Genomic DNA, 23,510 nt, shown 5'->3' on the forward strand with positions numbered 1-23,510 from the left:
CTTTTTAATAGCTAATATGAAGAAGCTTGAAACATGTAGCAGCAGCGTATTTGTTTGTTTGTGTTCTCAGGAGCTCAGGAGTGCCCGCTCTACCCCACTGAGCTGGCATTTGCCATGGACGCATCAAGTGGCGTTTCACGAGCAGCTTTTAATAATATGAAAGAAACCGTGCTGCGCCTGGTGCGAAACATCACCATCACAGAGAGCAACTGTCCACGAGGAGCTCGAGTGGCTCTTACTCTCTACAACAGCGAGGTGACCACCGAAATCCGATTCGCAGACGCCCTGAAGAAGCGAGTTCTGGTGGAGCGAGTGGAGAGCCTGCAGGCCCAGCAGACCAACAAGCAGCGCAGTCTGGAGACCGCCATGAACTTTTTGGCACAAAACACCTTTAAACGTGTGCGCAGCGGCTTCCTGGTGCGCAAAGTGGCTGTTTTCTTCGTGAGCGGAAAGGTCAATCCCACACCCGAGTTCAGCGCTGCTGCACTGCGGCTTTACGACGCTGGAATCTCCTCCCTGTTCCTATTGGCCAGCGAGGATCGCCCACTCGCTCGAGCCCTGCAGGTCAGTTAACCAGCGAACGCACTTGTTATCATAACCTCCAGTAAATACATGGTGCACCACATATTACAGTGTTGGAATTAGGGGTGGGCGATATGGCTTTAAAATAATATTACGATATTTTATGGTATTTTTTTACGATAACGATTTTTTTGGCGATATGACAAAACACTACATTTGAAAAAATATTTAGAATTTTATTATTGGATGCAATATGATATGGCTAACTGAGATATTAAAAAAAAATAATTTGATCAGATTTGTAACAGAAGTCAATGATTCAGAATGTAATGATACTAATAATAACGCACTTCAAATATCTCCATATATCCAGGATTAAAGCAAAATAAATGATACTGGACAGATATTATCTGTCTCTAGTAGATATATAATGGGAAACAGTGTGAATTTTTCTTTTGCTAAAAACAGCAAAAAAGTAGAACCCTGACGAGATAAATAGAAGTGGGTGATATGGCACGATATTTCAGGGTATAATATCGTTTACAATATTCAAAATTGTTGGCGATATTATCATTTCCGATACGATATGGCTCACCCCTAGTTGGAATAAACACTGTCCAGAATGATATAGTTCCACTTGCTACAGTGTTAAAAAAAACTCTGTCACAAGAGTTTATATTTTTTGTTAATTCAACACTGGATAGAGTCAATTACTAAATATAGGCGACACTTATCAGTGTTAACACGTGTGATAACAGTGACACAAGTACAGAGTTTCTAAGGGAATAAATTAAATTAAATGAAAAGTAGAGGTACAGAAATTTCATGTGGGAAAATAAGTTAGTTGTAATGTAGGATGAAATAAGCAAACTTTGTTAAGAACAAGACAACCCATACCAGACTGCCACACCAGCAGCATTTCTGTCATAACATGCTATTTCTCACATGGAGACATTTGTCCACCCTTAACCCCAACATCCTAACCACCAGCAATGGATTAGTGAAGTAAGATTTTGATTGTACAGTTTAACTCCCTGTTAACAGTACGTATGTATATATGCTTACATCTTTCATTTCATGAATCTGTTCCAGATCAATAACACTGCAATTGCCCAGGTTATAGTCCTACAATCTCCTGGAAGCACCGCTTACAACACAGCCATCAACAAGATAATGAACTGCCACGTCTGCCTGGGTAGGACTACATCTGCACCCAAAGTGATAGCAATGCATTTATCAGTCTGCATTCTTGCCTGTATTTGTGTTCTTGTCAAGGAAGTCGGGGAGTGTCTTTAATCGCAGCCCAAGTTTGCAGCTAGCGGAGTACATTGCATCGGGAGTCCGCATTTGCGGACCTAGTTCCATCCGATATCCCAGAATTTAGTGTGATAAAATAAAGATTGAAGTTATTTTAGGCAAGAATCTCATTGTTTAGATTTAAAAAATGCGGTTAATTTTTTAAGACCCAGAGGACATTTTTATTGCTTAAATGTTGCTCTATGATGTCTCAGGAGACATATTTGTGATTCTCCCTTGTCTCATTTAGATATCAACTTTGTCACAGATGTTTCTCCTAAAATTGCCTAGGAGAAATAAATTTAGACAAAAATGAGACATGAGATTTTCTGAAATCTGATTTTTTATGCTAAATTGTGTAGTTCATGTTCTGCGTTGTTTAGGTATAGTCTATTAATTTGAGAAACTTTTTTTTTATGGTCTACTTTTATTTAAGCTTTTCTGTATTTAGTAAACTAGTACTGTTATTTTTTTTATCAAATCTGAGCACAATGTAAGACTGTATTGAGATCTGTAGTAAAACTCCGGAGGAGATGCATGTGAGATTATGGAAGTCTTTGTCTCAGGAGAAACATCTGAGCAGCAGGAGATTTAAAGTAAAATCTCTCTTGGGTTTCCTTCTAATCTCATATCTGTCTAGGAGAAACAACAGAGACATTAAGGAAATCTCCTTTTTAATTTTTGTTTCCTATGGGGAAATCTGAGTTTTTAGAGATGTGGCGATTAGTACGACAGCCAGCTAGCATTCCTTGCTAGCTAATCATCAGCTCTCATGTTAATGTCAAAGTATGCAGATGTTTTAATTGCAGAATAACCGTACTGCATTCTCCCGTCCTCTGGAGTTTGTACTCGTGGTAGTACGCTAGTCCAAACTTAGCATACTCTGTATTAAGAAACAGCTTTAATGTTGCACTCTAACTGAAAGAGAACATTCTGATTCTTTCTTTCAGACTTCTGCGCTCCTGCTCAGATATGTGACTTCGAACCGCCCACCAGCACCAGGGGCCGAAGGGCATCCGTCACCGACCTGGACATTGACATGGCTTTCCTCATCGACAGTTCCGAGAGCACCTGGCCCACCGTCTTCACAGAGATAAAACAGTACCTCGCTCATGTGGTGGATCAGCTGGAGATCTCTGCAGACCCGGCCACGACCATGCATCACGCTCGAGTGGCGCTGGTCCAGCACGCACCGTACGAGTACCTACACAACAACAGCGGCATCCCCATCAGCATCGGATTCGGCTTAACCGACCACAAGTCATCACAGGATGTCCAGAGCTTCCTCTTGGACAAACTGTACCAGTTGGAAGGCGGCCGCGCCCTGGCGGCGGCCCTCGAGAGCACCGTGGAGAATGTGTTCGAGAAGGCGCCGTACCCTCGCCACCTGAAGGTGCTGATGCTGCTGGTGACCGGGCCAGTGGAGGAGGAGGAAGAGAGGCTGGTGAAGGCCGCCACTGAGGTTAAATGCAAAGGTTACTTCATCGTGGTGATCAGAATCGGTAATCCGATCCCTGCTGGAGACGCCCGTGTCCTCGCCCAGGTGGCTAGTGAACCTTCAGACGTCTTCTACAAGAATGCAGATGGACCATTGGGCTTCTACGACAGTCACCTTCAGATGTTTGCCCAACTGCTGCCCAAGTACCTCAGCCGTAAGTGAAGTACTGTTGGTTTAATGTCCTGGCGAATGTGGTATAAAATACTGAACTGTGTTTGTTGACCTCTAACTCGAATAAAAAGTGTGTGTGTGTTGCTATTAAACACTTATTTACTTATTTACTAACATATTTAAATTGGCTAATTAGACATACTGTGTAGTGTCTGGCCATTGCCTAATGTTCTAATGTACACAGGGATTGGGCAACCTCTACCTCCTGACTCCTTCCTGGACTGGAGTCTGGTCTGGACAGAATAAACCAGATAAATCTCATTCACAGATTATGATGTGATTAATACAGCCAGAGCAGCATTCACACATTTTTAAATGTTTTTGTTAATTTTACTGGTGAAAACAGAGTAAGGCCACTCCCACAAGAATGCAGAGTTCTGATAAAAGGTGTGGAGGAGAGATCTAAGAATAGATAAGACAATATAATATTTGATCAGTTCCACATTGGAGAAACCTAAAGTTATACCAGCAAGGCAATGGAATAGGATAGAAGTGTCAATACAAAAATAGAAAAATAGAATTCAAATAAAATTGTTTTATTGTGTCACAGGCAACACAGGTGCACACATAAAGGGCAAACTTAACAGGTCCCAATAGTAAAAACAATAAAAAAAATAATAAAACACAATAAATACAAATAGGAATAAGAAATATACAATTCCCCACATAACTTATACTCTACATTATTACACATACATTATTGCACTGTAGAAGATAGTAGTAATTAAACTATAAATATACGTGTACATTTTTGTTTACATAAAACAATTGAATAAATGTCAATCCAAGTGAGAGGAAAGAGGGGCTCAAAACACAGCGGTCACACTTGGCACCGTATAAAGAGCGTCTTTCCAGGGCTTTAACCCTCCTATTATGTTTGGGGTCAATCATTTCACGTTTAACGCCTTTAAATAAGCAATTAATATCATTTTATTTACTTCATATTTGGTGACTTTTCCTAATTTATTGGGGGAAAATGGGTAAACATAAAATTAATGAGATGGTATATTTTTTGTGTCCTGTACACATTTTCTATTCATCAGTGTTGTTTGGGGTGAATTTGACCCCAGACTGTTTTAGCTGTATAAAACATTTAAAAAAACTGAATTTTACACACATTTGCGTGAAATGATTTAAAGGTCAATTTGACATGGGTGGTGCAGAGAAAACATCATTTCTCATTCAGTGGAGGAATATATTGTTCCTACAAATATATTGATGGTTTACACAACATAGCGGTAATGCAGAGATATAAAAGGTATATCTGAAGGTTTTATATTACAAAAAGCTTTACTTAGAAATAATAAAAAGAAATTAAAATACCAATAAGATCTCTATTTTCAATTTTAGTTAAATTAATGAGATTTTATGGTGATGTGCATATTTCTCCATAGTCGCATTACATGTATTCTGATTGTAAAATGGGGGTGGGTGGGGTGGTAGATTTTTTTAATGGCTATTTAAGTAGTCAATAAACCCATATAGCATGTGACATAAACTTAAGTAAAAATCTTAATATTATGTAATAATTTTCTGTAGTTAAAAATAGCTGGGGTCAAATTGACCCCAAACATAAAAGATGTTAGTAAATTTAAATGTAATAGGAGGGTTAAACATTAAAACCTTATTTTATACTGAATTACCTTTTCTTATATCCAATTTTGTTTGACAAGTTTGTTTTTTTGTGCTCTGTTCTGCAGTGGAGAACGCCTTCTACATGTCCCCTCACGTCTCCAAAAAATGCCAGTGGTATCAGAGTGACCAGCCAGGCAAAGTGCCTTTCAGATCAGTACACTTGCATGAGTATGTCTTCTCATACTGTTCACTTCACCTGATGTATTTGTTATTAGTTATAGAATGTTTAACTTTCTTGCTGATATAACATCTACATATTATTTTGTTTTGTTTTAGGAAGAGCCACAAACATGAAGGACAGCAAGAGGTCCATGGAGAAAAACATAAAGGCATGTGGATTTTTATTTGAATTAACATGAATTATGACTGAGGTGGACAGACCTCAAAAATAAGAAGTAAAAGTTCTTCACATCTACAGTTGTGAAATGTGTTAGTTGGGGTCGGGTTTAGTTTAAATGGTCCAGTAAGTCCAGTTTTCTCCTGCTTTACTTTATTGTAATGAAACATGATATGAAGGTAGTGGAGTAACATTAAAACGTACCAAAGTGTATTTATTTTCAGAATATTTTAATCTATTTAAGAAAGTGTAGATACTTAAAACAAACTTAACACCAACCCACCAACACACATACACACACACACACAGCTGTATAATGGACTGTTAGGTCACCGTGTTGAATGCCAGGTGTTGGGAAGGGGCCAGCGCCGGGCAGCAGGGAAGTGGATCTGAATAGAGCCGAGTGATGGAGCACAGCTGACCGGGTTCAGGCCGAGAGGGAATGCTGTTTATAATCCAACACCAGCGCCTGACTGTACTAACACTCACACACTCACACAGCAGAGTATAAACTATCCTCACTGTAGCATAAACATTTCACCCTACAGTCTTCCAGAACAGTAGATGCTGTTACTGCAGCACAGGACACACACTGCTGCCTGACGCAGACCCTCGTCTAGGGGTAGGAGGGGCATATAACATGGTGAAGGTGGGGTAAGTGGGTGGCTGCATGTAAGACTGTGAGGGAGAAAACCACAAAGAGGAGAAGTACCCATTTACTGAAACCACATCTCAGTTTATACACTGTTACAAAGGATCCTCAAACTACAGCCGTACATTTACATATATTAGATGACCAGATGTCCTCTTTTTCCTGGACATGTCCTACATTTGAGACCTAAAAAAATGTCCGGGGGGGGGGGGGGGGGTTGAGTGGGTGGGGGATTTTAAAATTGTCCGGGATTTTGTTTGACTGCCCACAGTACAGTGATTAGAATTGCCACTACGTTCCATCCCACTGCATTCCAGGTTTCTCTGTATCGCAAATGGTCAAGACTGAGAAGTGCTGGATGAGCAGCAAGTGTATATTTTAGGCTACATAATTTTATTTTAGATATTTAGGTTAAAGCTGTGTTGAAAGGCTGCAGGGTTTGAGTTTGTAGCCTCTATGCTGTGGATCAACATGTTTTAAAAAGCACTAAAACAAGTGAAATAACAGATTTTAGAACTGATAAATGATCAGTTGATTTAAAAAGTAAGCGTAAAAATCTAAAAAGTAATATTAGCAAAAGGTATGCCCACACTGAATAAGAGCAAAACAGAGTCAAATGCTTTTAAGACATAGTTGCGTTGCATGAATTCATAAAGCAGCCCTGTTTGTAGCCTTATACAAATACATGTTATAGCTGTTTAAAGGAGGAAGCACCTTTAACCTGAAGAATTACAATTGAGCTGTTATTACAGAGAAATTCAGAAAATACATATTAGACATGAAAAAAGGTGTCCTCCTTTTCAGAAACCCAAATCTGGTCACCCTACATATATACAAAGATAAATTGAATTAAATGCCTTTAAACTGAAGACGGAAGGGCTGAACTCAGAACAGCACCAAAGATGTCTACCTCAAGAATTGGTGGGTACGCTTTACAGAATGAAGTGCAGTAGTGTTGAATGTAATGCAAACTATTGTTTGTGTTTGTGTTCATTTGTATGTTCAGATAAAAAAGCAGAAAAGCTGTTCCTGGTTAATGTCACCGCCACTCTAAGCTCACGTAGTATGCTACGTTATATTTACTATCAATTATGATGCGTTGTGGGAGTTTATTGTTTTACAGTCACATTCGAATTACACTTCATAATTTGGACACTGAGAAAAACGGACGACGTACTTCATGGAGCCCTAAAATGTAAACAAGGAGCCGTTTTGGTCAAGTGTTTGCATATGCATGAAGACTGCATCACATAACATGCAGTACACACCAAAATGCTTGGGGGCAGTGCAGCATTAACATCACAGTTTTGAAGAATAATAATTAAAATAATTAAAAGTTCTTGTCGCCTTGGCAGAAGTGGAGGCCTATGGTGGATTCCTTTAGTAACACGTAGCGCAGGGGAATTCAACCTTTTCTACCTTACGGCCCACCTGTTTACAACTTGAAAGCGTCAAGGCCCCCCGAATAATATTAATAATAATGATGATAAAAATAATAATAAAAAAATATCTAAAAAAATATAGAGTATAATAAACTCTTGCTACCCTGAAACGGTGATTTAAGCTTTCAAAATATAGTACATGAACTTCTTACTGGAAATATGATCTAATATTGTGCTTCTTTTGTATTTTTACCTTTAAATATACACATAAGAGTAGCACGGTTTGACAGGGTAGCACAACTCGACAGAACATCTGATGACTCAGCTTGCTGTGTGGGCGTATCCGTGACATTTTTTTTTTATTCAAATGAAGTAACAGGTGTAGTCAATCATAAGTTTAAGATTTTAAATCAACCTCACTGTGATCTGTAATCAGGGGCGCAACTACATACTTTTTGGGGTGTATGCAAACGTAGTATCTGCGCCCCTGGGGGGAGAGATACATTTTAAAATCTCCAGGGGAGGGGGTGTGGGGGGAGATGTGGAGCGATATGTTTTAAAATCATCCACCGTGCAACCAGCAAGCTGATTGGCTGTTTCTCCAGAGAGGACATTTATTTGGGGCTTTGATTTGGCGCCCTCCTCTAGTGCAGCGCCCCTATGTGTCACATAGGCTGCATACCCCCTTTTTGCGCCACTGTCCATAATTATATAAATCCATTTTCAGCTACTCCTCCGTGGTTGACAGGCAGCTGTTCTGTGTGTAGGAGGCTCGTATATGCCTCTCTCACACACAACTTTTTGTCAGAGGGCGGGGCTGTGCTTATGCAGCTGCTCTCTCTATTGAAATGAATAGAATGTGTTGTGCTGGTGGACGGTGAGAGGATGCGTCTTTCTTGTGTGCGCGCCGCACTAAAACTAAAACCGTACACCGTACATGTAGCAAGTGCACAAGTATTTGAACAGCTATATATTCACAATGCAGCTGATTGTCTTCTCTACACAAACAATTGACCAAACAGCGAGTATATCTCTATCTGTAAATTTTCTTTCTAGCTGTGACAATGTGACAAATATGACAAAGTGAGCAGTAGCTGTACCTCTAATGTAATGTATTGTTTGTGTTTGTGGCCATTTGTGTGTTCAGATGTAAAAGCAGAAGAGCTGCACCTGGTTAACGTCACCTCCACGGGCTTCGCCTTGACCTGGGTCAGTGATGACCCCCAGGCCACTCATGAGGTCACGGTCACCCGCCTGCAAGATCACAGCCTGGTGTTGCGCAAGAATGTGACAGACAAGCATTTAACACTCGATCAGCTGGAAGCTGCCCAAACCTATCACGTAGTTATCACTGTCCGCAGCGTACAGGGACACGTCACCAGGATCTTCAAAGGCATCGTTACCACAAGTGAGCATCCACTCAGAGAAAAATGGACGACGTACTCAATAGAAACATGAATAAGGAGCCATTTCGATCATGTGTTTGTGAATGCATGATGGTTGTCCTGCTGCATCACATATCGATTGTGCACATCCTTAGTGATAATTACATCTGTACACTGTGTTCTTGCCACTCTGGCAAGAGTAAAGGCCTCTAGTGGATGCCTTCAGCAACACATGTTGCACATTGAAAAGTATATTTACAATGCAGCCGTTTGTCTTCGATTTACCAAACAGCGACTATTTCTCTAGCCTTAAATTTTACTTCATATGTTTGACGTGTTATGATCAGAACATGCTGTGACTTACTTCAGTATATTAACCCAATATATGCATCTATATGAATGTCAGGCCATTCATTTTAAATGAATGGAAATTATTTTACATCAGCAAAGGCAAAGTGTTTGAAAAGTATGTGAAAAAAATTACTATAATGACTAATATAGTGTCAACTTTTTTTAGTAGACTTTTGGTAGAACTAAAGGAATCAGGATTTTATATGAATCAGAATGAATAAGGCACTTTTTTTATTCACATGGATTATTTTGGTCATTGGTGAATTCAGTGTTTTGCACATGTAGCATCAGATCATGTAAAATAAATACTGTAACTTCACTCTAATATATCTGTGTGTTTGAACAGAAGCAGCAGAGGTGAGAGATGTTCCTGGTGCTGAAGCGACGGGGATGGTGTCCACCGCACCACTGAGTAAACCAGAAATCGGTAAGTAAATGGATCTTCCCACAAAGTCAAACTGTACAATATATTTATGCACAAAATTGACTAGAATAGAATTGTATGGCTGCTTTGATTAATATTTTAATATACTATTATTTAATTCAATGTACTGTGCAGTATACATACCTGTCAAGTCTCCCGTTTTGGCCGGGAAACTACCGTATTTTACTCCTCTTTCCCGCCGTCCTCCCGTATTAGTATTTTCCCGTAAATTTCCCGTATTATACTAAATAAAAAAATATATAGGCCACAGGCGACAATGCACTGTGTGTCTCTTAACCAATCGTGTTGCCGGTTCAAGGAGAAAGTCCCGCCTTTCAGGAGAAACAGCCAATCAGCTTGCTGGTTTTGCGGAGCGCAGTTTAGTGTGGGGGAAGCCCCGCCCCTCCCCTCGCTGTGAGTTCAGGCAGCTAGTCGGAGCAGCTGTCGTTAAAAATAATCTGGATATACGGAGATTTTTCTAAAAGAAAGGTAACTAACCATGTAAACTGTGATGAGATTGTTTCTGATAGCTGGTTAAAAAGACTCTTCTCTGAATCAAAACATAAATTAAACCCATTGTGTGTTTAATAAAATCCAGCTTGTGACTCAGTTAGCTTAACTTTAGAATTAGCTAGATAGATATTCAGGGTTTGAGAAAAATCTACATACATATAATGCCCTGCCCTGATGTGCCTGATCAGCCAAAACCTATAATTTCCAAACTCTAGTTCAGGGCTAGTTTTAGGGTTTGTTAGAATTTGTTTAAATCTCAAGTATTGTGGTGTAATGTATTATTTAGAAGGGGTAGAAGAGATGGTTGAGCTGGAGAGAGAGAGAAAATGTGGAGAGGGCTGAAATTAACTGAACTGATCAGGAGTGGACTGAACGATAGAAAGAAGTATTAATGAAAGATTATTAATTGTGTAGGCCCCTTAGGACTATTATTTACTTATGGAATATATCTGATCCATGTCCCTTTTGTAAATTTGTGCACCCTTCAATTTCAATTTTAAATCTATATATATATATATATATATATATATATATATATATATATATATATATATATATATATATATACATATTAATTTTTAGCCCTCGGTTGGGCTGTTGGGGCGGCGGAAAAAATCCCTTATTTTTAAGTCCAAAACTTGACAGGTATGAGTATAATATAACACTTATACATTTTATTGTGAAGAAGGTTTCTGATGTTTGAATGGAAAAGAAAGAAATTTAGCTCCACAGCAATACAGGAGCACAGGACATGATCTAACACCCACAATTAGCTAGATATTAGCTAAAATAATTCTAGATTGGGGCAAGGGACCTGCTTATTAGAAAAGATGGAAGGATAATAATAACATATTGAATTTATATTTTCAAGTACTGAATTTGGAATGGAAGTTAAGCTGAAGTTAACATTATTATGAATAGGTGGCTGCTCTCCAAAGTCTAGGCTGCATCCGAGGTGGTTTGCACTTTTTAGCCACTACATTACTGAGGACAGTTCCAAACTCAATGGCCTTCATGAACAGCCCAGAAATGCAGTCGAATTTGAAAGATACAAAATATGTATCCTATAACTCACAGTGCACATCCAACACAAGAGGAAAAAAGAAAACAGCAGCATGAAAACTGGGCAAAAATGATGGAAAATGAATACTTTGGTGCGGAAAATAGATTTAAAGTAATTTATAAATTAATTATTGGATTAAATAAAAGGAAAGAGGTTCACGTCTGATCATGTTCCATATGTGTGACAACCAGACTATTGAGAAGAGTCTTCCTAGGAGGACCCATCTCCTACCTCCACTGCAGCCTTGACTTTGGAAGGCTTTTGGAGCTTATGATGATAGACCTCCAACCCCCCTTAACCCAAAAGCTGCATTAAAACCATTAGGCATACCAGAGCAGTGATGTCAGTCTGTGCATGACCACCAAGCGCCTTTCACTACACTGTTACTGGACCCAGAGCATTGCACTAATATTACTCTGCAACAGCTAACATGTAATTGCATTAAAACAGAATAATATTCTGCAATGATTGTACTCTTACTCCACCCCCACCCCCCCCCACCCCCCCATATAAAGTGAGAGAGACAATATGATTAGTGTCTGGTGTTGAGTAGGCTGCATTTTCTGTTCACTGGAGAAAATACCATATTTTTTTGCACTATAAGGCGCACCAGATTATAAGGTGTACTATCAATTAATGTCTATTTTCTGGCCTATTTTCATAAATAAAAGGCGCACCGGATTATAAAGAGCATTATGCGACACTAGTATGGAAAATGGGTGTGGCCATGTTTTCCTTTTAATTCAGCAGGTCTCTGGGCTGGGTGGTGTTGGGAAGGATTAGTTTACTATGTATAGTAAATCTAAGTAAAAAAAAAAAATAAATAAATATATATATATATATATATATATATATATATATAGTTAAACTAAAAAAACAAACAAAATCACTGTATTTTTTTTACTTTTCTGAAGTAAGAATGCAAAATGAAAAAATGTGAAAAGACACATATCTGTAACTTTTACAATTAACACTTCTTTACATTTCTTCCACACTTTCAGTTTAATGTCTCAGCATTATTTTACAGATATAATCCTGTAAAAGGAACTGGAAACCTGTAATCAATATATTTTCATGTGTTTCCTAGTAACTAATCTGTGTGCACAGGCTTTAGCATTTGAATCAGTTCAATTGAACTAAACATATAAAAATGAATGTTTTATTCAGTCTTCCTCACTGAGTTTATACCCAAAATTATTATTGCTGTGTTCAAACTGCAGGCAAATCAGATTCGTTCCTCAAATCGGATCTGTTGAGATGACTGTCTCAGATCAACCAGAGCACCAGGACATACCGTGCTGCATAATGAACACTAATACATTTTTGTGGCAAGTAGTTTTTTAAGGTTCCTCAGCACTCAGGCGACGAGTCACTCTCATCGCCCCACAAGTCTGTCTCGCGTTCATGTCTTGGTGTGTATCGACAGGTTTGGTTAGCATGCTGGCTAATAGGGGTGCAGGAAAAAATGTATTCATGCTTGAATCGCGTTTCTAACAACATTGAACGATTAAGAATCGATTCTCATTTTCAAAAAAAAAAAAATTCTTTTCGGGGGTGCAGCTACTGTACCGCGGAGCTTTTTAACTGTCTCGCGGAGCTCAGCTACTGTCCTGCGGCACTCTTTAACTGTGCTGCGGAGCTCTTTTTATCTGTTAAAGAGCTCCGTGAGACAGTTAAAAAGCTCCGCGTGACAGTAGCTGAGCTCCGCGAGACAGTTAAAAAACTTCACGCGACAGTAGACCCAGTTAGCCAAAACTGGTTTCTGGTTGTCCAGACTATCAAAGAATATTCCGGATCTAATTGAGATATGCCAAAAATCTGATTTCATCTAGCAGTCTGAGCATATGCCATATGTTTTTTCACAATGCTTGAGTTGTTTGGTTCTAAAGCATACAGATACAGATTCTAATGCTTGTGTTGTAGCTGTAGGTGCTAATATTTATCTATCCTTGATGCTCTTCATTAGTAAAAGCAGCTGATATCACTAACTCACTCATCTTTCCATAACTCATCACCTTCTGTTTTGCATGTTCTGGCTAATCACTTTACAGACCTATGCTCACTTGACTATGACAGTGGACTACCGTGCAAAGACTATGACGCTAAGTGGTACTTTGACAAAAAGAACGGATTCTGTACCCAGTTCTGGTATGGAGGTTGTGGAGGCAATGACAATAGGTTCGAGACTGAGGCACAGTGCCTCAAACGCTGCATGAACACAGGTAGGTTGGGGGAGCAGAATTATTGGATGCAGTGGGTTTATAGGTTTATTTGCAAAGTGCTTTTTGTGTGCTTCTAATAAATGGTGGGCATTTGTGCATATTTTATGTCAAATGTTTGGCTGGTTTCAGTAGATAATGTTGGAAAATACAGTTACAACCGAAAGCATATTTTAGCATTTTAAAGTTACATAATCATCATTTCACTGTGTGTACCTGTGTGTATTTTTCTCATTTATCTTGAGACTTTATTTATGCTATTTCTGTAATGAAACATGGTAACGTTCTGTAATGTATTTGATTTACACATGCTTTAAAACCATACAAAAACACTAATGTTACCACTAATGTTCTGTTTTTCTTTTTTTTGACACCCACAGTTCTGGAGCCACAGCCTCTACAGGCGGACGAGGGCAGACCTGAGGGTCATTCTGCTCCAGGTAAGTCTAACAAAGAAGCCAATTATAAACTTGTTTTTTTGTGATCTGCCTTTAAGCCATGCATTTATGAAAATGTGTGCACTATTTATGTAAACTATTTTGCTACATATTCATTATATATATTTAATGCAGCTCAGAATGTCCCTGAAAAGTTTCTGTTTCTCTAAAAACATTTTAAAAAATACTTCAGTTTAAAGTTAAATGTATTAAATGTATTAGCGAAAGTAATCATAATAAACACAGTAAACATTATCGTACTGGTTGTACTCTGCACATGGGGCATAGATGCGACTCTGGGAATGATGGGGTCTCAGTAACAACACGTGTACAAACCTCACTACTCACAGCCCATAATGTCTACCTGGATCCCACCTCCCAGAGCCCATGTTCCACCCATGTGACCAAACATAAGCATGCAGGCTGTGAAATTAAGATGGTGAATGGATATTTGTTTGTAGATGTGAGTTAAAGAAGCACATGAGGAAGTTTACTTTTACAAAGAAAGACTGGGTCGAAACATCCCATAAATAGTTAAAGCTGTTGCGTAGAGACGGTTAATTAGTATTTAGCATGTGCTGTCTGTGTAAAGTATAGAAAAGAGTCCCAGTTTAAGCTGCAGGTGTGCAGATGTGTGTGGGACAGTGTGTGTTGGGGTAGCGTTTTTGCAGGATAGAGTCAGTGGTGAGTAGAGTCATAACCTGCTGTAGGGTCCTGCAGTCCAGGGTGATGCAGTTCCCCAACCAGACAGTGAGACCCCCCAGTCAGATCCCTCCCTATCGTGAATCAGTGGACAGTAGAGAGGATGTTTTCTCGTTTTCTCGTTATCCTCTGTAGAAACTATAGACCGTGTATAGCTGGACAGAGCATCTTCCAGCTGTTCGGTTGCAGAAAGCTGTGTAACCCCACCCATCCCCATAGGTTTCAATGGCAAAACAGCAAACTTTCAATCACATTTTTTTCCAATATACTGTAATTCTACCTCCTTTATTTAAATGCAACAGCTGAACGGCGACACGGCGTCCATCTTTTTTTTTACAGTCTCTGGTAGAAACTAAAGACTGTTTCTAAACTAAACTGAACTAAAGTGCTGAGATTTCATCAGTGGTTGGTGGTGTCTAGATTAGGTGGTTAGTAGGTGGAGAGCAGTCATTACACAGATCCTCCTAATCTTAACAATCATCTCTAACCTTTAATCACTGATCCCATTACTACAGAAAATCAGAGGTTATTAGGAATTCGGTCAACAGTTCTGATTTACATGAACTTGGGTAATCAGATAATAGTCTGGCAATAATCAGATTTTTGCAACCAAAAAATAAACTGCTATGTGATCATACATCAGTTAGAAGATGTAGATTATTTAACTCAGTTTTAGCACCATTCCCAAAGTGTTTGGACGTAAACTGACCTGTTGTTCATGGTGATAAAGCCTCATCCCTGTGTGTGCGTGTGTGTGTGGATAGTTGAGTTATTCATAGCATTTGTTGATGAGGGAAAAAGTGTGATCAGAATAGTGCTGAAGTTCTGAGACGGTCCACTCAGATCAGGATGTGGCCGAAAAAGGCTGAAGAGCCTTCCATGCACCACCAGTGTTTGAGTAAACATGGTTAATGTGTTTACTCGTAAAATCCGCGCCGGCAGCACTAACAATTGAATGATGAGAGCATCTAACCACAGTGAAGTCTTCTCAGTAATCAACATCACAGTCTTCACAGCAAACCCTGCCTTTTGGCATAAACTTATGTCAAAGTTCAAATCAACTTATTTTGAGTGCAAGTGTGTGACCATTGAATTAACTCTAGTGCAGAGTTAAAGTAACACTTCTATCTTTTAACTCTTTCTTAAAAAAATAGGTTCATTTGAAGAGAAACTACACTATAAACGTGTATTATGAATGTGTTTATTTTTACTTGTTTAGTAAATATTCCCATTACGTAGGGAAATAAATCCAGCACAGGTGACAGAGCCCCAATTTAGCCCAGTGTGCGAATATTATTCCATTACTCTATATTCAGTTTCCAGCGGTCACTGTGTAGCACTGTAACGGGCAGCTTTGTGAGGGTTTGTGAGGGGAAAATGCAGAGTGTACTTGTTACATAACTCATAAAACAGTGAGCTCTTTCTGCTAAACTGCTACTCCAATCCCACTATGAAGTCTTAATGGAATTAAAGCCTCTGACTGGAGAAGAATGTATGAAATCAGTGCAGATATCTGATTTCTTTTTATATGTTATACATCAAATGTAAATGAATTAAACACTAGGCAGTTTCCCAGACAGGGATAAACCTAATTCTAGACTTATATATAATTTTAGTTTTCTAATTTAAAATGCTGTTTAGTACTGGGAAACTGACCTGTAGAGTGTGTATGATGTTCCTCTTTTGGTGTCTGTATGTTTGTTGTATTTATTCATTTATGTTTTTTATGGTTCTGTTTTTAGGGGTGGACATATGTAAGCTGCCCAAAGAGGAAGGCACCTGTATCAAGTTTGTGTTAAAATGGTTCTATGACTCTGTCAGTAACAGCTGTACCCGCTTTTGGTACGGTGGCTGCGGTGGCAACCTGAACCGCTTTAACACTCAGGAGGAGTGTGAGAAAGAATGTGGAAAAGGAGGTAAGCTATACAACACACCCCATAACTTCAATTACTATTTAAATTCTTGACAAATGTTTTATTTATTTAAACTTATTTTTACTGTATTTACTAAACCTGGCATCTCCAACATTGTGATAAGTCATATGAGATCTGAACAGTATACTGGACTAACCCACCCATATTAAACCTCAGCTCTTATTTACCAGACTAACCCACCTTCATTAATCCTCAGCTCTTATTTACCAGACTAACCCACCCGTATTAAACCCCAGCTCTTATTTACCACACTAACCCACCCATATTAAACCCCAGCTCTTATTTACCAGACTAACCCACCCGTATTAAACCCCAGCTCTTATTTACCAGACTAATCCATCCATATTAAACCCCAGCTCTTATTTACCAGACTAATCCATCCATATTAAACCCCAGCTCTTATTTACCAGACTAATCCATCCATATTAAACCCCAGCTCTTATTTACCAGACTAATCCATCCATATTAAACCCCAGCTCTTATTTACCAGACTAATCCATCCATATTAAACCACATCTCTTATTTTTAACCCACCCTTATTAAACCCCCAGCCCTTTTTACCACACTAACTCATCCATATTAAACCCCAGCTCTTATTTACCAGAATAACCCACCCGTATTAAACCCCAGCTCTTATTTACCAGAATAACCCACCCGTATTAAACCCCAGCTCTTATTTACCAGACTAATCCACCCGTATTAAACCCCAGCTCTTATTTACCAGACTAATCCATCCATATTAAACCCCAGCTCTTATTTACCAGACTAACCCACCCGTATTAAACCCCAGCTCTTATTTACCAGACTAACCCACTAATATTAAACCCCAGCTCTTATTTACCAGACTAACCCACCCATATTAAACCCCAGCTCTTATTTACCAGAATAACCCACCCGTATTAAACCCCAGCTCTTATTTACCAGACTAATCCATCCACATTAAACCCCAGCTCTTATTTACCAGACTAACACACCCGTATTAAACCCCAGCTCTTATTTACCAGACTAACCCACCCGTATTAAACCCCAGCTCTTATTTACCAGACTAACCCACTCATATTAAACCACATCTCTTATTTTTAACCCACCCTTATTAAACCCCCAGCCCTTTTTACCAGAATAACCCACCCGTATTAAACCCCAGCTCTTATTTACCAGACTAACCTACTCATATTAAATCCCAGCTCTTATTTACCAGACTAATCCATCCATATTAAACCCCAGCTCTTATTTACCAGACTAACCCACCCGTATTAAACCCCAGCTCTTATTTACCAGACTAACCCACTCATATTAAACCCCAGCTCTTATTTACCAGACTAACCCACCCGTATTAAACCCCAGCTCTTATTTACCAGACTAACCTACTCATATTACAGTTTTTCTCCATTGGTTTGGCTCATTTCTTGAAACTGAGATGACATTCTCAAAATAACATGGACAAATTCCCAAACTAACTTGCAGTTTCTCATAACAGAATGGCATTTCTCATTGCTTTCATCACATTTCAAATGCTTTGTACATGTCTCAAGCACTTAGTACATCTTTGCAAATGGTTTTGTACAAGTAGCCTACACTTAACACAATCATCCTACATTTAGTACATTTTCCAAAAGAATGCATCTTGTTGATCTATCTTAATTGGTTAGTTCTCAGTGTAATGGTTGTTCTCTTCAAAACATGTCAGCACAATTTCATCATATAAGTCATCATCTGCAGAATAGTCTGCTCAATTCTCAAAATGAATTAAGAAATTGTAATACAATACAGAACACATATTTTGGAACATTTCATAAATTCATTACAATCAGGTGAGAAGGTAACAGGTGAAAGCAGGTTTTGACGAAAATGAGTGTCCCACATTACTGGTGACCAATCCATCAGTTTGTTGTCTATTATTTTGAATGCTGGCATTGCTCTATATACAGTGGATATAAAAAGTCTACACACCCCTGTTCAAATGCCAGGTTTTTGTGTTGTAAAAAAATTAAAGCAAGACAAATAATTTCATAACTTTTTTCACATTTAATGTGACCTATAACCTGTACAATGCAATTGAAAAACAAACATAAATCTTTACAGCGAAAAAATATAAAACAAAAAACTTAAAATCACCTGGTTAAATACATATAACTAATACTTTGTTGCAACATCTTTTGCATTTATTACAGCACTCAGTCTTTTTGGGTAGGAACCTATCAGCGTGACACATCTTGATGTGGCAAAATTTGCCCACTCTTCTTTGCATAACTGCTCAAAATCTGACAAAATGTGAGGGCATCTCCTGTGCCCAGCCCTCTTCAGATTACCCCACAGATGTTCAATGGGATTCAGGTCTGGATTCAGGCTGGGCCATTCCAAAGCCTTAATCTTATACCGCTGAAGCCATTCTTTTGTTGATTTAGATGTGTCCTTTGTGTCATTGTTGTGCTGAAAGATGAAGTTCCTTTTCATCTTCAGTTTTCTACCAGAGGCCGAAGGTTTTTGCCAATACTGACTGGTATTTGGAACTGTTCAAAATTCCGTCCACCCTGAATAAAGCCCCAGTTCCAGCTGAAGAAAAACAGCCCCAAAGTATGATGCTGCCACCACCATGCTTCACTGTAGGTATGCTGTTCTTTTGGTGACGAGCAGTGTTGCTTTTGCGCCTAATATACCTTTTGGAATTATGTCCAAAACGTTTAACCTTGGTTTCATTAAACCATAACACATTTTCCCACATGCGTTTGGTAGATATCAGATGAATTTTTGGAAAATTAAGTAGAGCTTAGATGTTTTCTGGATGTTTGTTTTGCACAGACATATGAAGAAGTCGGCAGATTGTTGTCACATGTACTACACAGCCAGTACATGCCAGAAATTCTTGCAGCTCCTTCAGTGCTGCTGTCGGCCTCTTGGCAGCCTCCTTGACCAATTTTCCTCTTGTCTTATCATCAATTTTTGTCAAATGTCTTGTTCTTGGTAATGTCTTGTTGTGCCATGTTTTCTCCACTTGATGATGACAGTCTTCAAAGTGTTCCATGGTATATTTAATGACTTTTGTAGCCTTCACTTGACTGATATCTATGAATAATGAGATACCTCTGATGCTCTGGCATCTCTTTGTGGACCATGGCTTGTGCTGAAAGATGTGGCTACAAAAATATCAGGACAAGCCTACTAAAACAGTTAAACTTTATTTGGAGTTGATCAGAGGCACTTTAATTGTTGACAGGTGTGTGCTGACTCCAATTTAAAGTGAGTTTGAAGGTTATTGGTTAAATTTGAACACAGCAACACCCCTAGTTAAAAAAGGGTGTGCACACTTATGCAACCTCAATATCTCAGTTGTTTATTTTTACTTCACCTCCCTGAAAGATTTCTGTTTGCTTTTCAATTGCATTGTACAGGTTATAGGTCACATTATAGGTAGAAATTATTTGTCTTATTGTAATTTTTTTTACATCACAAAAACCTACCATTGGAACAGGGGTGTGTATACTTTTTCTATCCACTGTATACATCTTGGCCTGGTGCTAGTTCTTTGATGCTAGTCCTGTGATTATATAACGATGATATAGTCCTGTGATGATATAATGATTATATAGTCCTGTGGCGATCAGTGTAGAGGATGGCTCAGGCATTCTTCCCACAGTGCATTGCTAAAGAACATATCAGATGCAATGTTGATGAGAATTTATGGCCAAACAGACTGCAGCGGATGGATGGCCAGGAAGGTGATGGAGAGAGGGGAGTGACACAGAGTAGTCAGAATGTTACTGTATTGCATTTGTGATGCTTGACTATTTTTTTACCTACTGTAATGTATTTTGTTTTGTTTTTGCAGGTTTTTGTAATTTGTATACATAGTATATTTGATACATTTTCCTTAGTATTTTCTTTTCTTTCTACCTACAGTAATGTGTAAAAATGTACTTGTAAATAAAAATAGTTACAATTTCCTCAGCAGAAAGAGTGCAGTGTGTGTGGTGTGAACATTGTATTCCTTTAGCTAGACCTCTGCCATAAAGACAAAACATCTAAGCATTTTGACTTGCAGTACTTACACAATGCCAAAGGGACAATGCATTTTGGGGGCACTGATGATTTGTGTGAGAAAGGAAATCAGTTTTGACACGTGGGTAAACTGTTTTTGGAGCGATATGAGCAGTGATGAGGATCCATGTAGTTTTGCTGCACCGTCCAGTTTATTTTGACAGATGGACAAAATTAATGAAAATGTGCCAAAGCAATTGAGAAGGATCTATGCCATTTTTATGGTACTGACTATTTATATGGGAGAGGGACTTCATTTTGAAGCAAGAATGAACGTTTTGGGAGACATATGACATTTTGCTGGTTATCTGAAGTGTTGTGAAGAACTGTAAGTCTGTTTGGCCAATTTACCTTTTAGTTATAGGAATGTCATCTCAGTTTCAAGAAATGAGCCAAACCAATTGAGAAAAACTGTAAATCCCAGCTCTTATTTACCAGACTAACCCACCCGTATTAAACCCCAGCTATTATTTACCAGACTAACCTACTCATATTAAATCCCAGCTCTTATTTACCAGACTAATCCATCCACATTAAATCCCAGCTCTTATTTACCAGACTAATCCATCCATATTAAACCCCAGCTCTTATTTACCAGACTAACCCACCCGTATTAAACCCCAGCTCTTATTTACCAGACTAACCTACTCATATTAAACCCCAGCTCTTATTTACCAGACTAACCTACTCATATTAAACCGCAGCTCTTATTTACCAGACTAATCCATCCATATTAAACCCCAGCTCTTATTTACCAGACTAACCCACTCATATGAAACCCCAGCTCTTATGTACCAGACTAGTCCATCCATATTAAACCCCAGCTCTTATTTACCAGACTAATCCATCCATATTAAACCACAGCTCTTATTTTTAACCCACCCGTATTAAACCCCAGCCCTTTTTACCGCACTAACTCATTCGTATTAAACCCCAGCTTTTATTTTATGCACTAACCCACCCGTATTAAACCCCAGCTCTTATTTACCAGACTAACCCACCTATATTAAACCCAAGCTTCTATGTACCAGATAAGATCTTATAAGAATTACATATAACACAACCACTATGTTTTCCTCTAACACGTAAAAAACTCTGTTAATCATTGTACACCAGCAGTGCAATCTCCCATAAAACCTTAGATCACGAGAGCATTGAACCTATGTATCTTATGAACACATTGTATGCAAAATGCAAAGCTAATACTGTTCAAAGCACATCAAACCTTAAAGTTAGAAATGTTTCTAACAAGATATAAAGATTCATATGTAATTACTTTTTAGCTTGTAGGTTCAATTTGGTAACTTGTTTTGTGTTACAGGTATTTATATAAATGTTTTTTTTACATTCTACTTTCTTTTTTCATCAGCACATGTGAAACAGGTGCCCGTCATTGCTGCAGTGAGAACATAGGGATACACTGATGAAGATTCAACACTCGCCTCTGCTGCGAAAAAGCACCAAAGCCAAGATGCCTGCACTGGATTCTGCCAAAGGAAAACCTTTGAAGTAATACTTTTCCACAAAAGGAGAAAACGGCCAAATGTGTTGCTGCATGATATTTTCGAACTGGTGCTATATAGTGGATTTTTAGTGTCTAAACAGTAAAACTTCCAGGATGAAAGAGATTGTCTTTGTTTTGTTTTGTTTTATTTTCATTTGTTTTTGTTTATGTTCTCCACAGGAGTTTGCAGTTTTATAGAAAAAGCCATGTATGAATGTGATAAGAGCATATCAGTAAACCTGTTTTGTTATAGAGCAGGATGTTCAGCCTGGTTGTCAATCCATAGAGTAAATTTAACTCTCAAAACCATTCCAGATTTTACACCCTCGTTTTACTTCCACTGCTGCTTTTAAGAGTCATTTATTTTTTATTTTTTTGGTTTGACTTGTCACATGCTGGGACCGCTCTCACTCATAAAAGCTGTTTTTCATTTAAAGAATCCACATTGATGTTTACACATCAAACTGAATCTGGCAACGCTAAAAACTCTAAATTACGATGACTGTCACTTCTTTTGCCAGTGAAGATCATTCTTTCCTTTTAAAGGAAATTCTTTGGAACCACTGTCTCAAAACACAGATGTGCGGGTAAAAAAGAAAACACTTTATTTGCATAGCCCACTGAAAATACTCACATACACATGCATTCAATATCATATACCCTTTACCATTTTGACCTTTACTTTCCCCTGTTCTGAAATACATAACAATCACATGAACAGACTAAACAGGCTGAACATGGGGCGAGGGAGGGGCACTACTTTTTTTTTGTTGTTGTTTGTTTTTAACTTTGTGTTTTCAGTAGAGATGGAATGGAAAAACATGAATAAATGAAGTCTTTATATTAAACTTTGGCTTAAAGTGTCTTTCAGTTTCTGGGCGTTACGGAGGGAAATGACTAGTTGGAATAACTTGTTCACTCGTCCCTCTTTTCTTTAAACGACTCCACGGCCCAAGTGCCAGTTTACCTCAGAACAGACCCTGAACAGGCTGCTGAGTTCTGCTGTTCTGATTCTGCCGTTTTTTCCAGGTCCATTCAGAACCGTGTAACAAATGTGCTGTACGGTTGGTGTAGAGCCGGTCTGCTGAGGAGGAAAGCTGTGACTCAGTCTGAGAGGAATGCACTTTTATGGCTCTGGAGATCAGCGACCCCAGAAAGGCAGAACAGATGGGGATTTACGTGCAAACGCAGTAAAGCTGAACTCCTGTGGTTGGCACGGATTTGTGGTTCAGATTTTGTACTGCTCATCCTCAGCTCTAACATAAGTGTTTCCATGACTGGAGAAATTGTGCAGAGTTTGGCAATCTGGACAAATCTTAAGCAAATCTGGTGTGGGTGCGGTCAGAGGGAGAGTGGCGGTGAAGGTTATGGGGGAGGAGGAAGATTCACCACTTTTTTCTTAATTTCAGGAAAATCCACCACCTACGCTTCCTCTACTAAATCTGAAAAC

At 38.7% G+C, this 23,510-nt stretch overlaps 1 protein-coding gene across 3 annotated transcripts in view; it reads left to right on the forward strand.

Moving 5' to 3' along the window:
• The window catches only part of LOC103046416 (collagen alpha-3(VI) chain), a 138,300-nt gene extending 115,392 nt beyond the window's left edge, over positions 1-22,908 (forward strand). For 2 of the 3 annotated variants that reach the window (XM_049484680.1, XM_049484682.1), the window contains 11 exons: positions 71-564; positions 1,615-1,717; positions 2,769-3,470; positions 5,188-5,290; positions 5,399-5,451; positions 8,641-8,901; positions 9,576-9,656; positions 13,281-13,451; positions 13,829-13,888; positions 16,330-16,503; positions 21,926-22,908. In XM_049484680.1, coding sequence (XP_049340637.1) covers positions 71-564; positions 1,615-1,717; positions 2,769-3,470; positions 5,188-5,290; positions 5,399-5,451; positions 8,641-8,901; positions 9,576-9,656; positions 13,281-13,451; positions 13,829-13,888; positions 16,330-16,503; positions 21,926-21,969 — 2,246 coding nt within the window. In that variant the 3' untranslated portion in view covers positions 21,970-22,908. The remainder of the gene's footprint in view (positions 1-70; positions 565-1,614; positions 1,718-2,768; positions 3,471-5,187; positions 5,291-5,398; positions 5,452-8,640; positions 8,902-9,575; positions 9,657-13,280; positions 13,452-13,828; positions 13,889-16,329; positions 16,504-21,925) is intronic. The other variant, XM_049484681.1, reaches the window with a different exon arrangement.
• The last annotated feature ends 602 nt before the right edge of the window (positions 22,909-23,510 follow it).

This window comes from Astyanax mexicanus, chromosome 11 (genome assembly GCF_023375975.1).
Source record: "Astyanax mexicanus isolate ESR-SI-001 chromosome 11, AstMex3_surface, whole genome shotgun sequence".
Lineage (NCBI taxonomy): Eukaryota > Metazoa > Chordata > Actinopteri > Characiformes > Acestrorhamphidae > Astyanax > Astyanax mexicanus.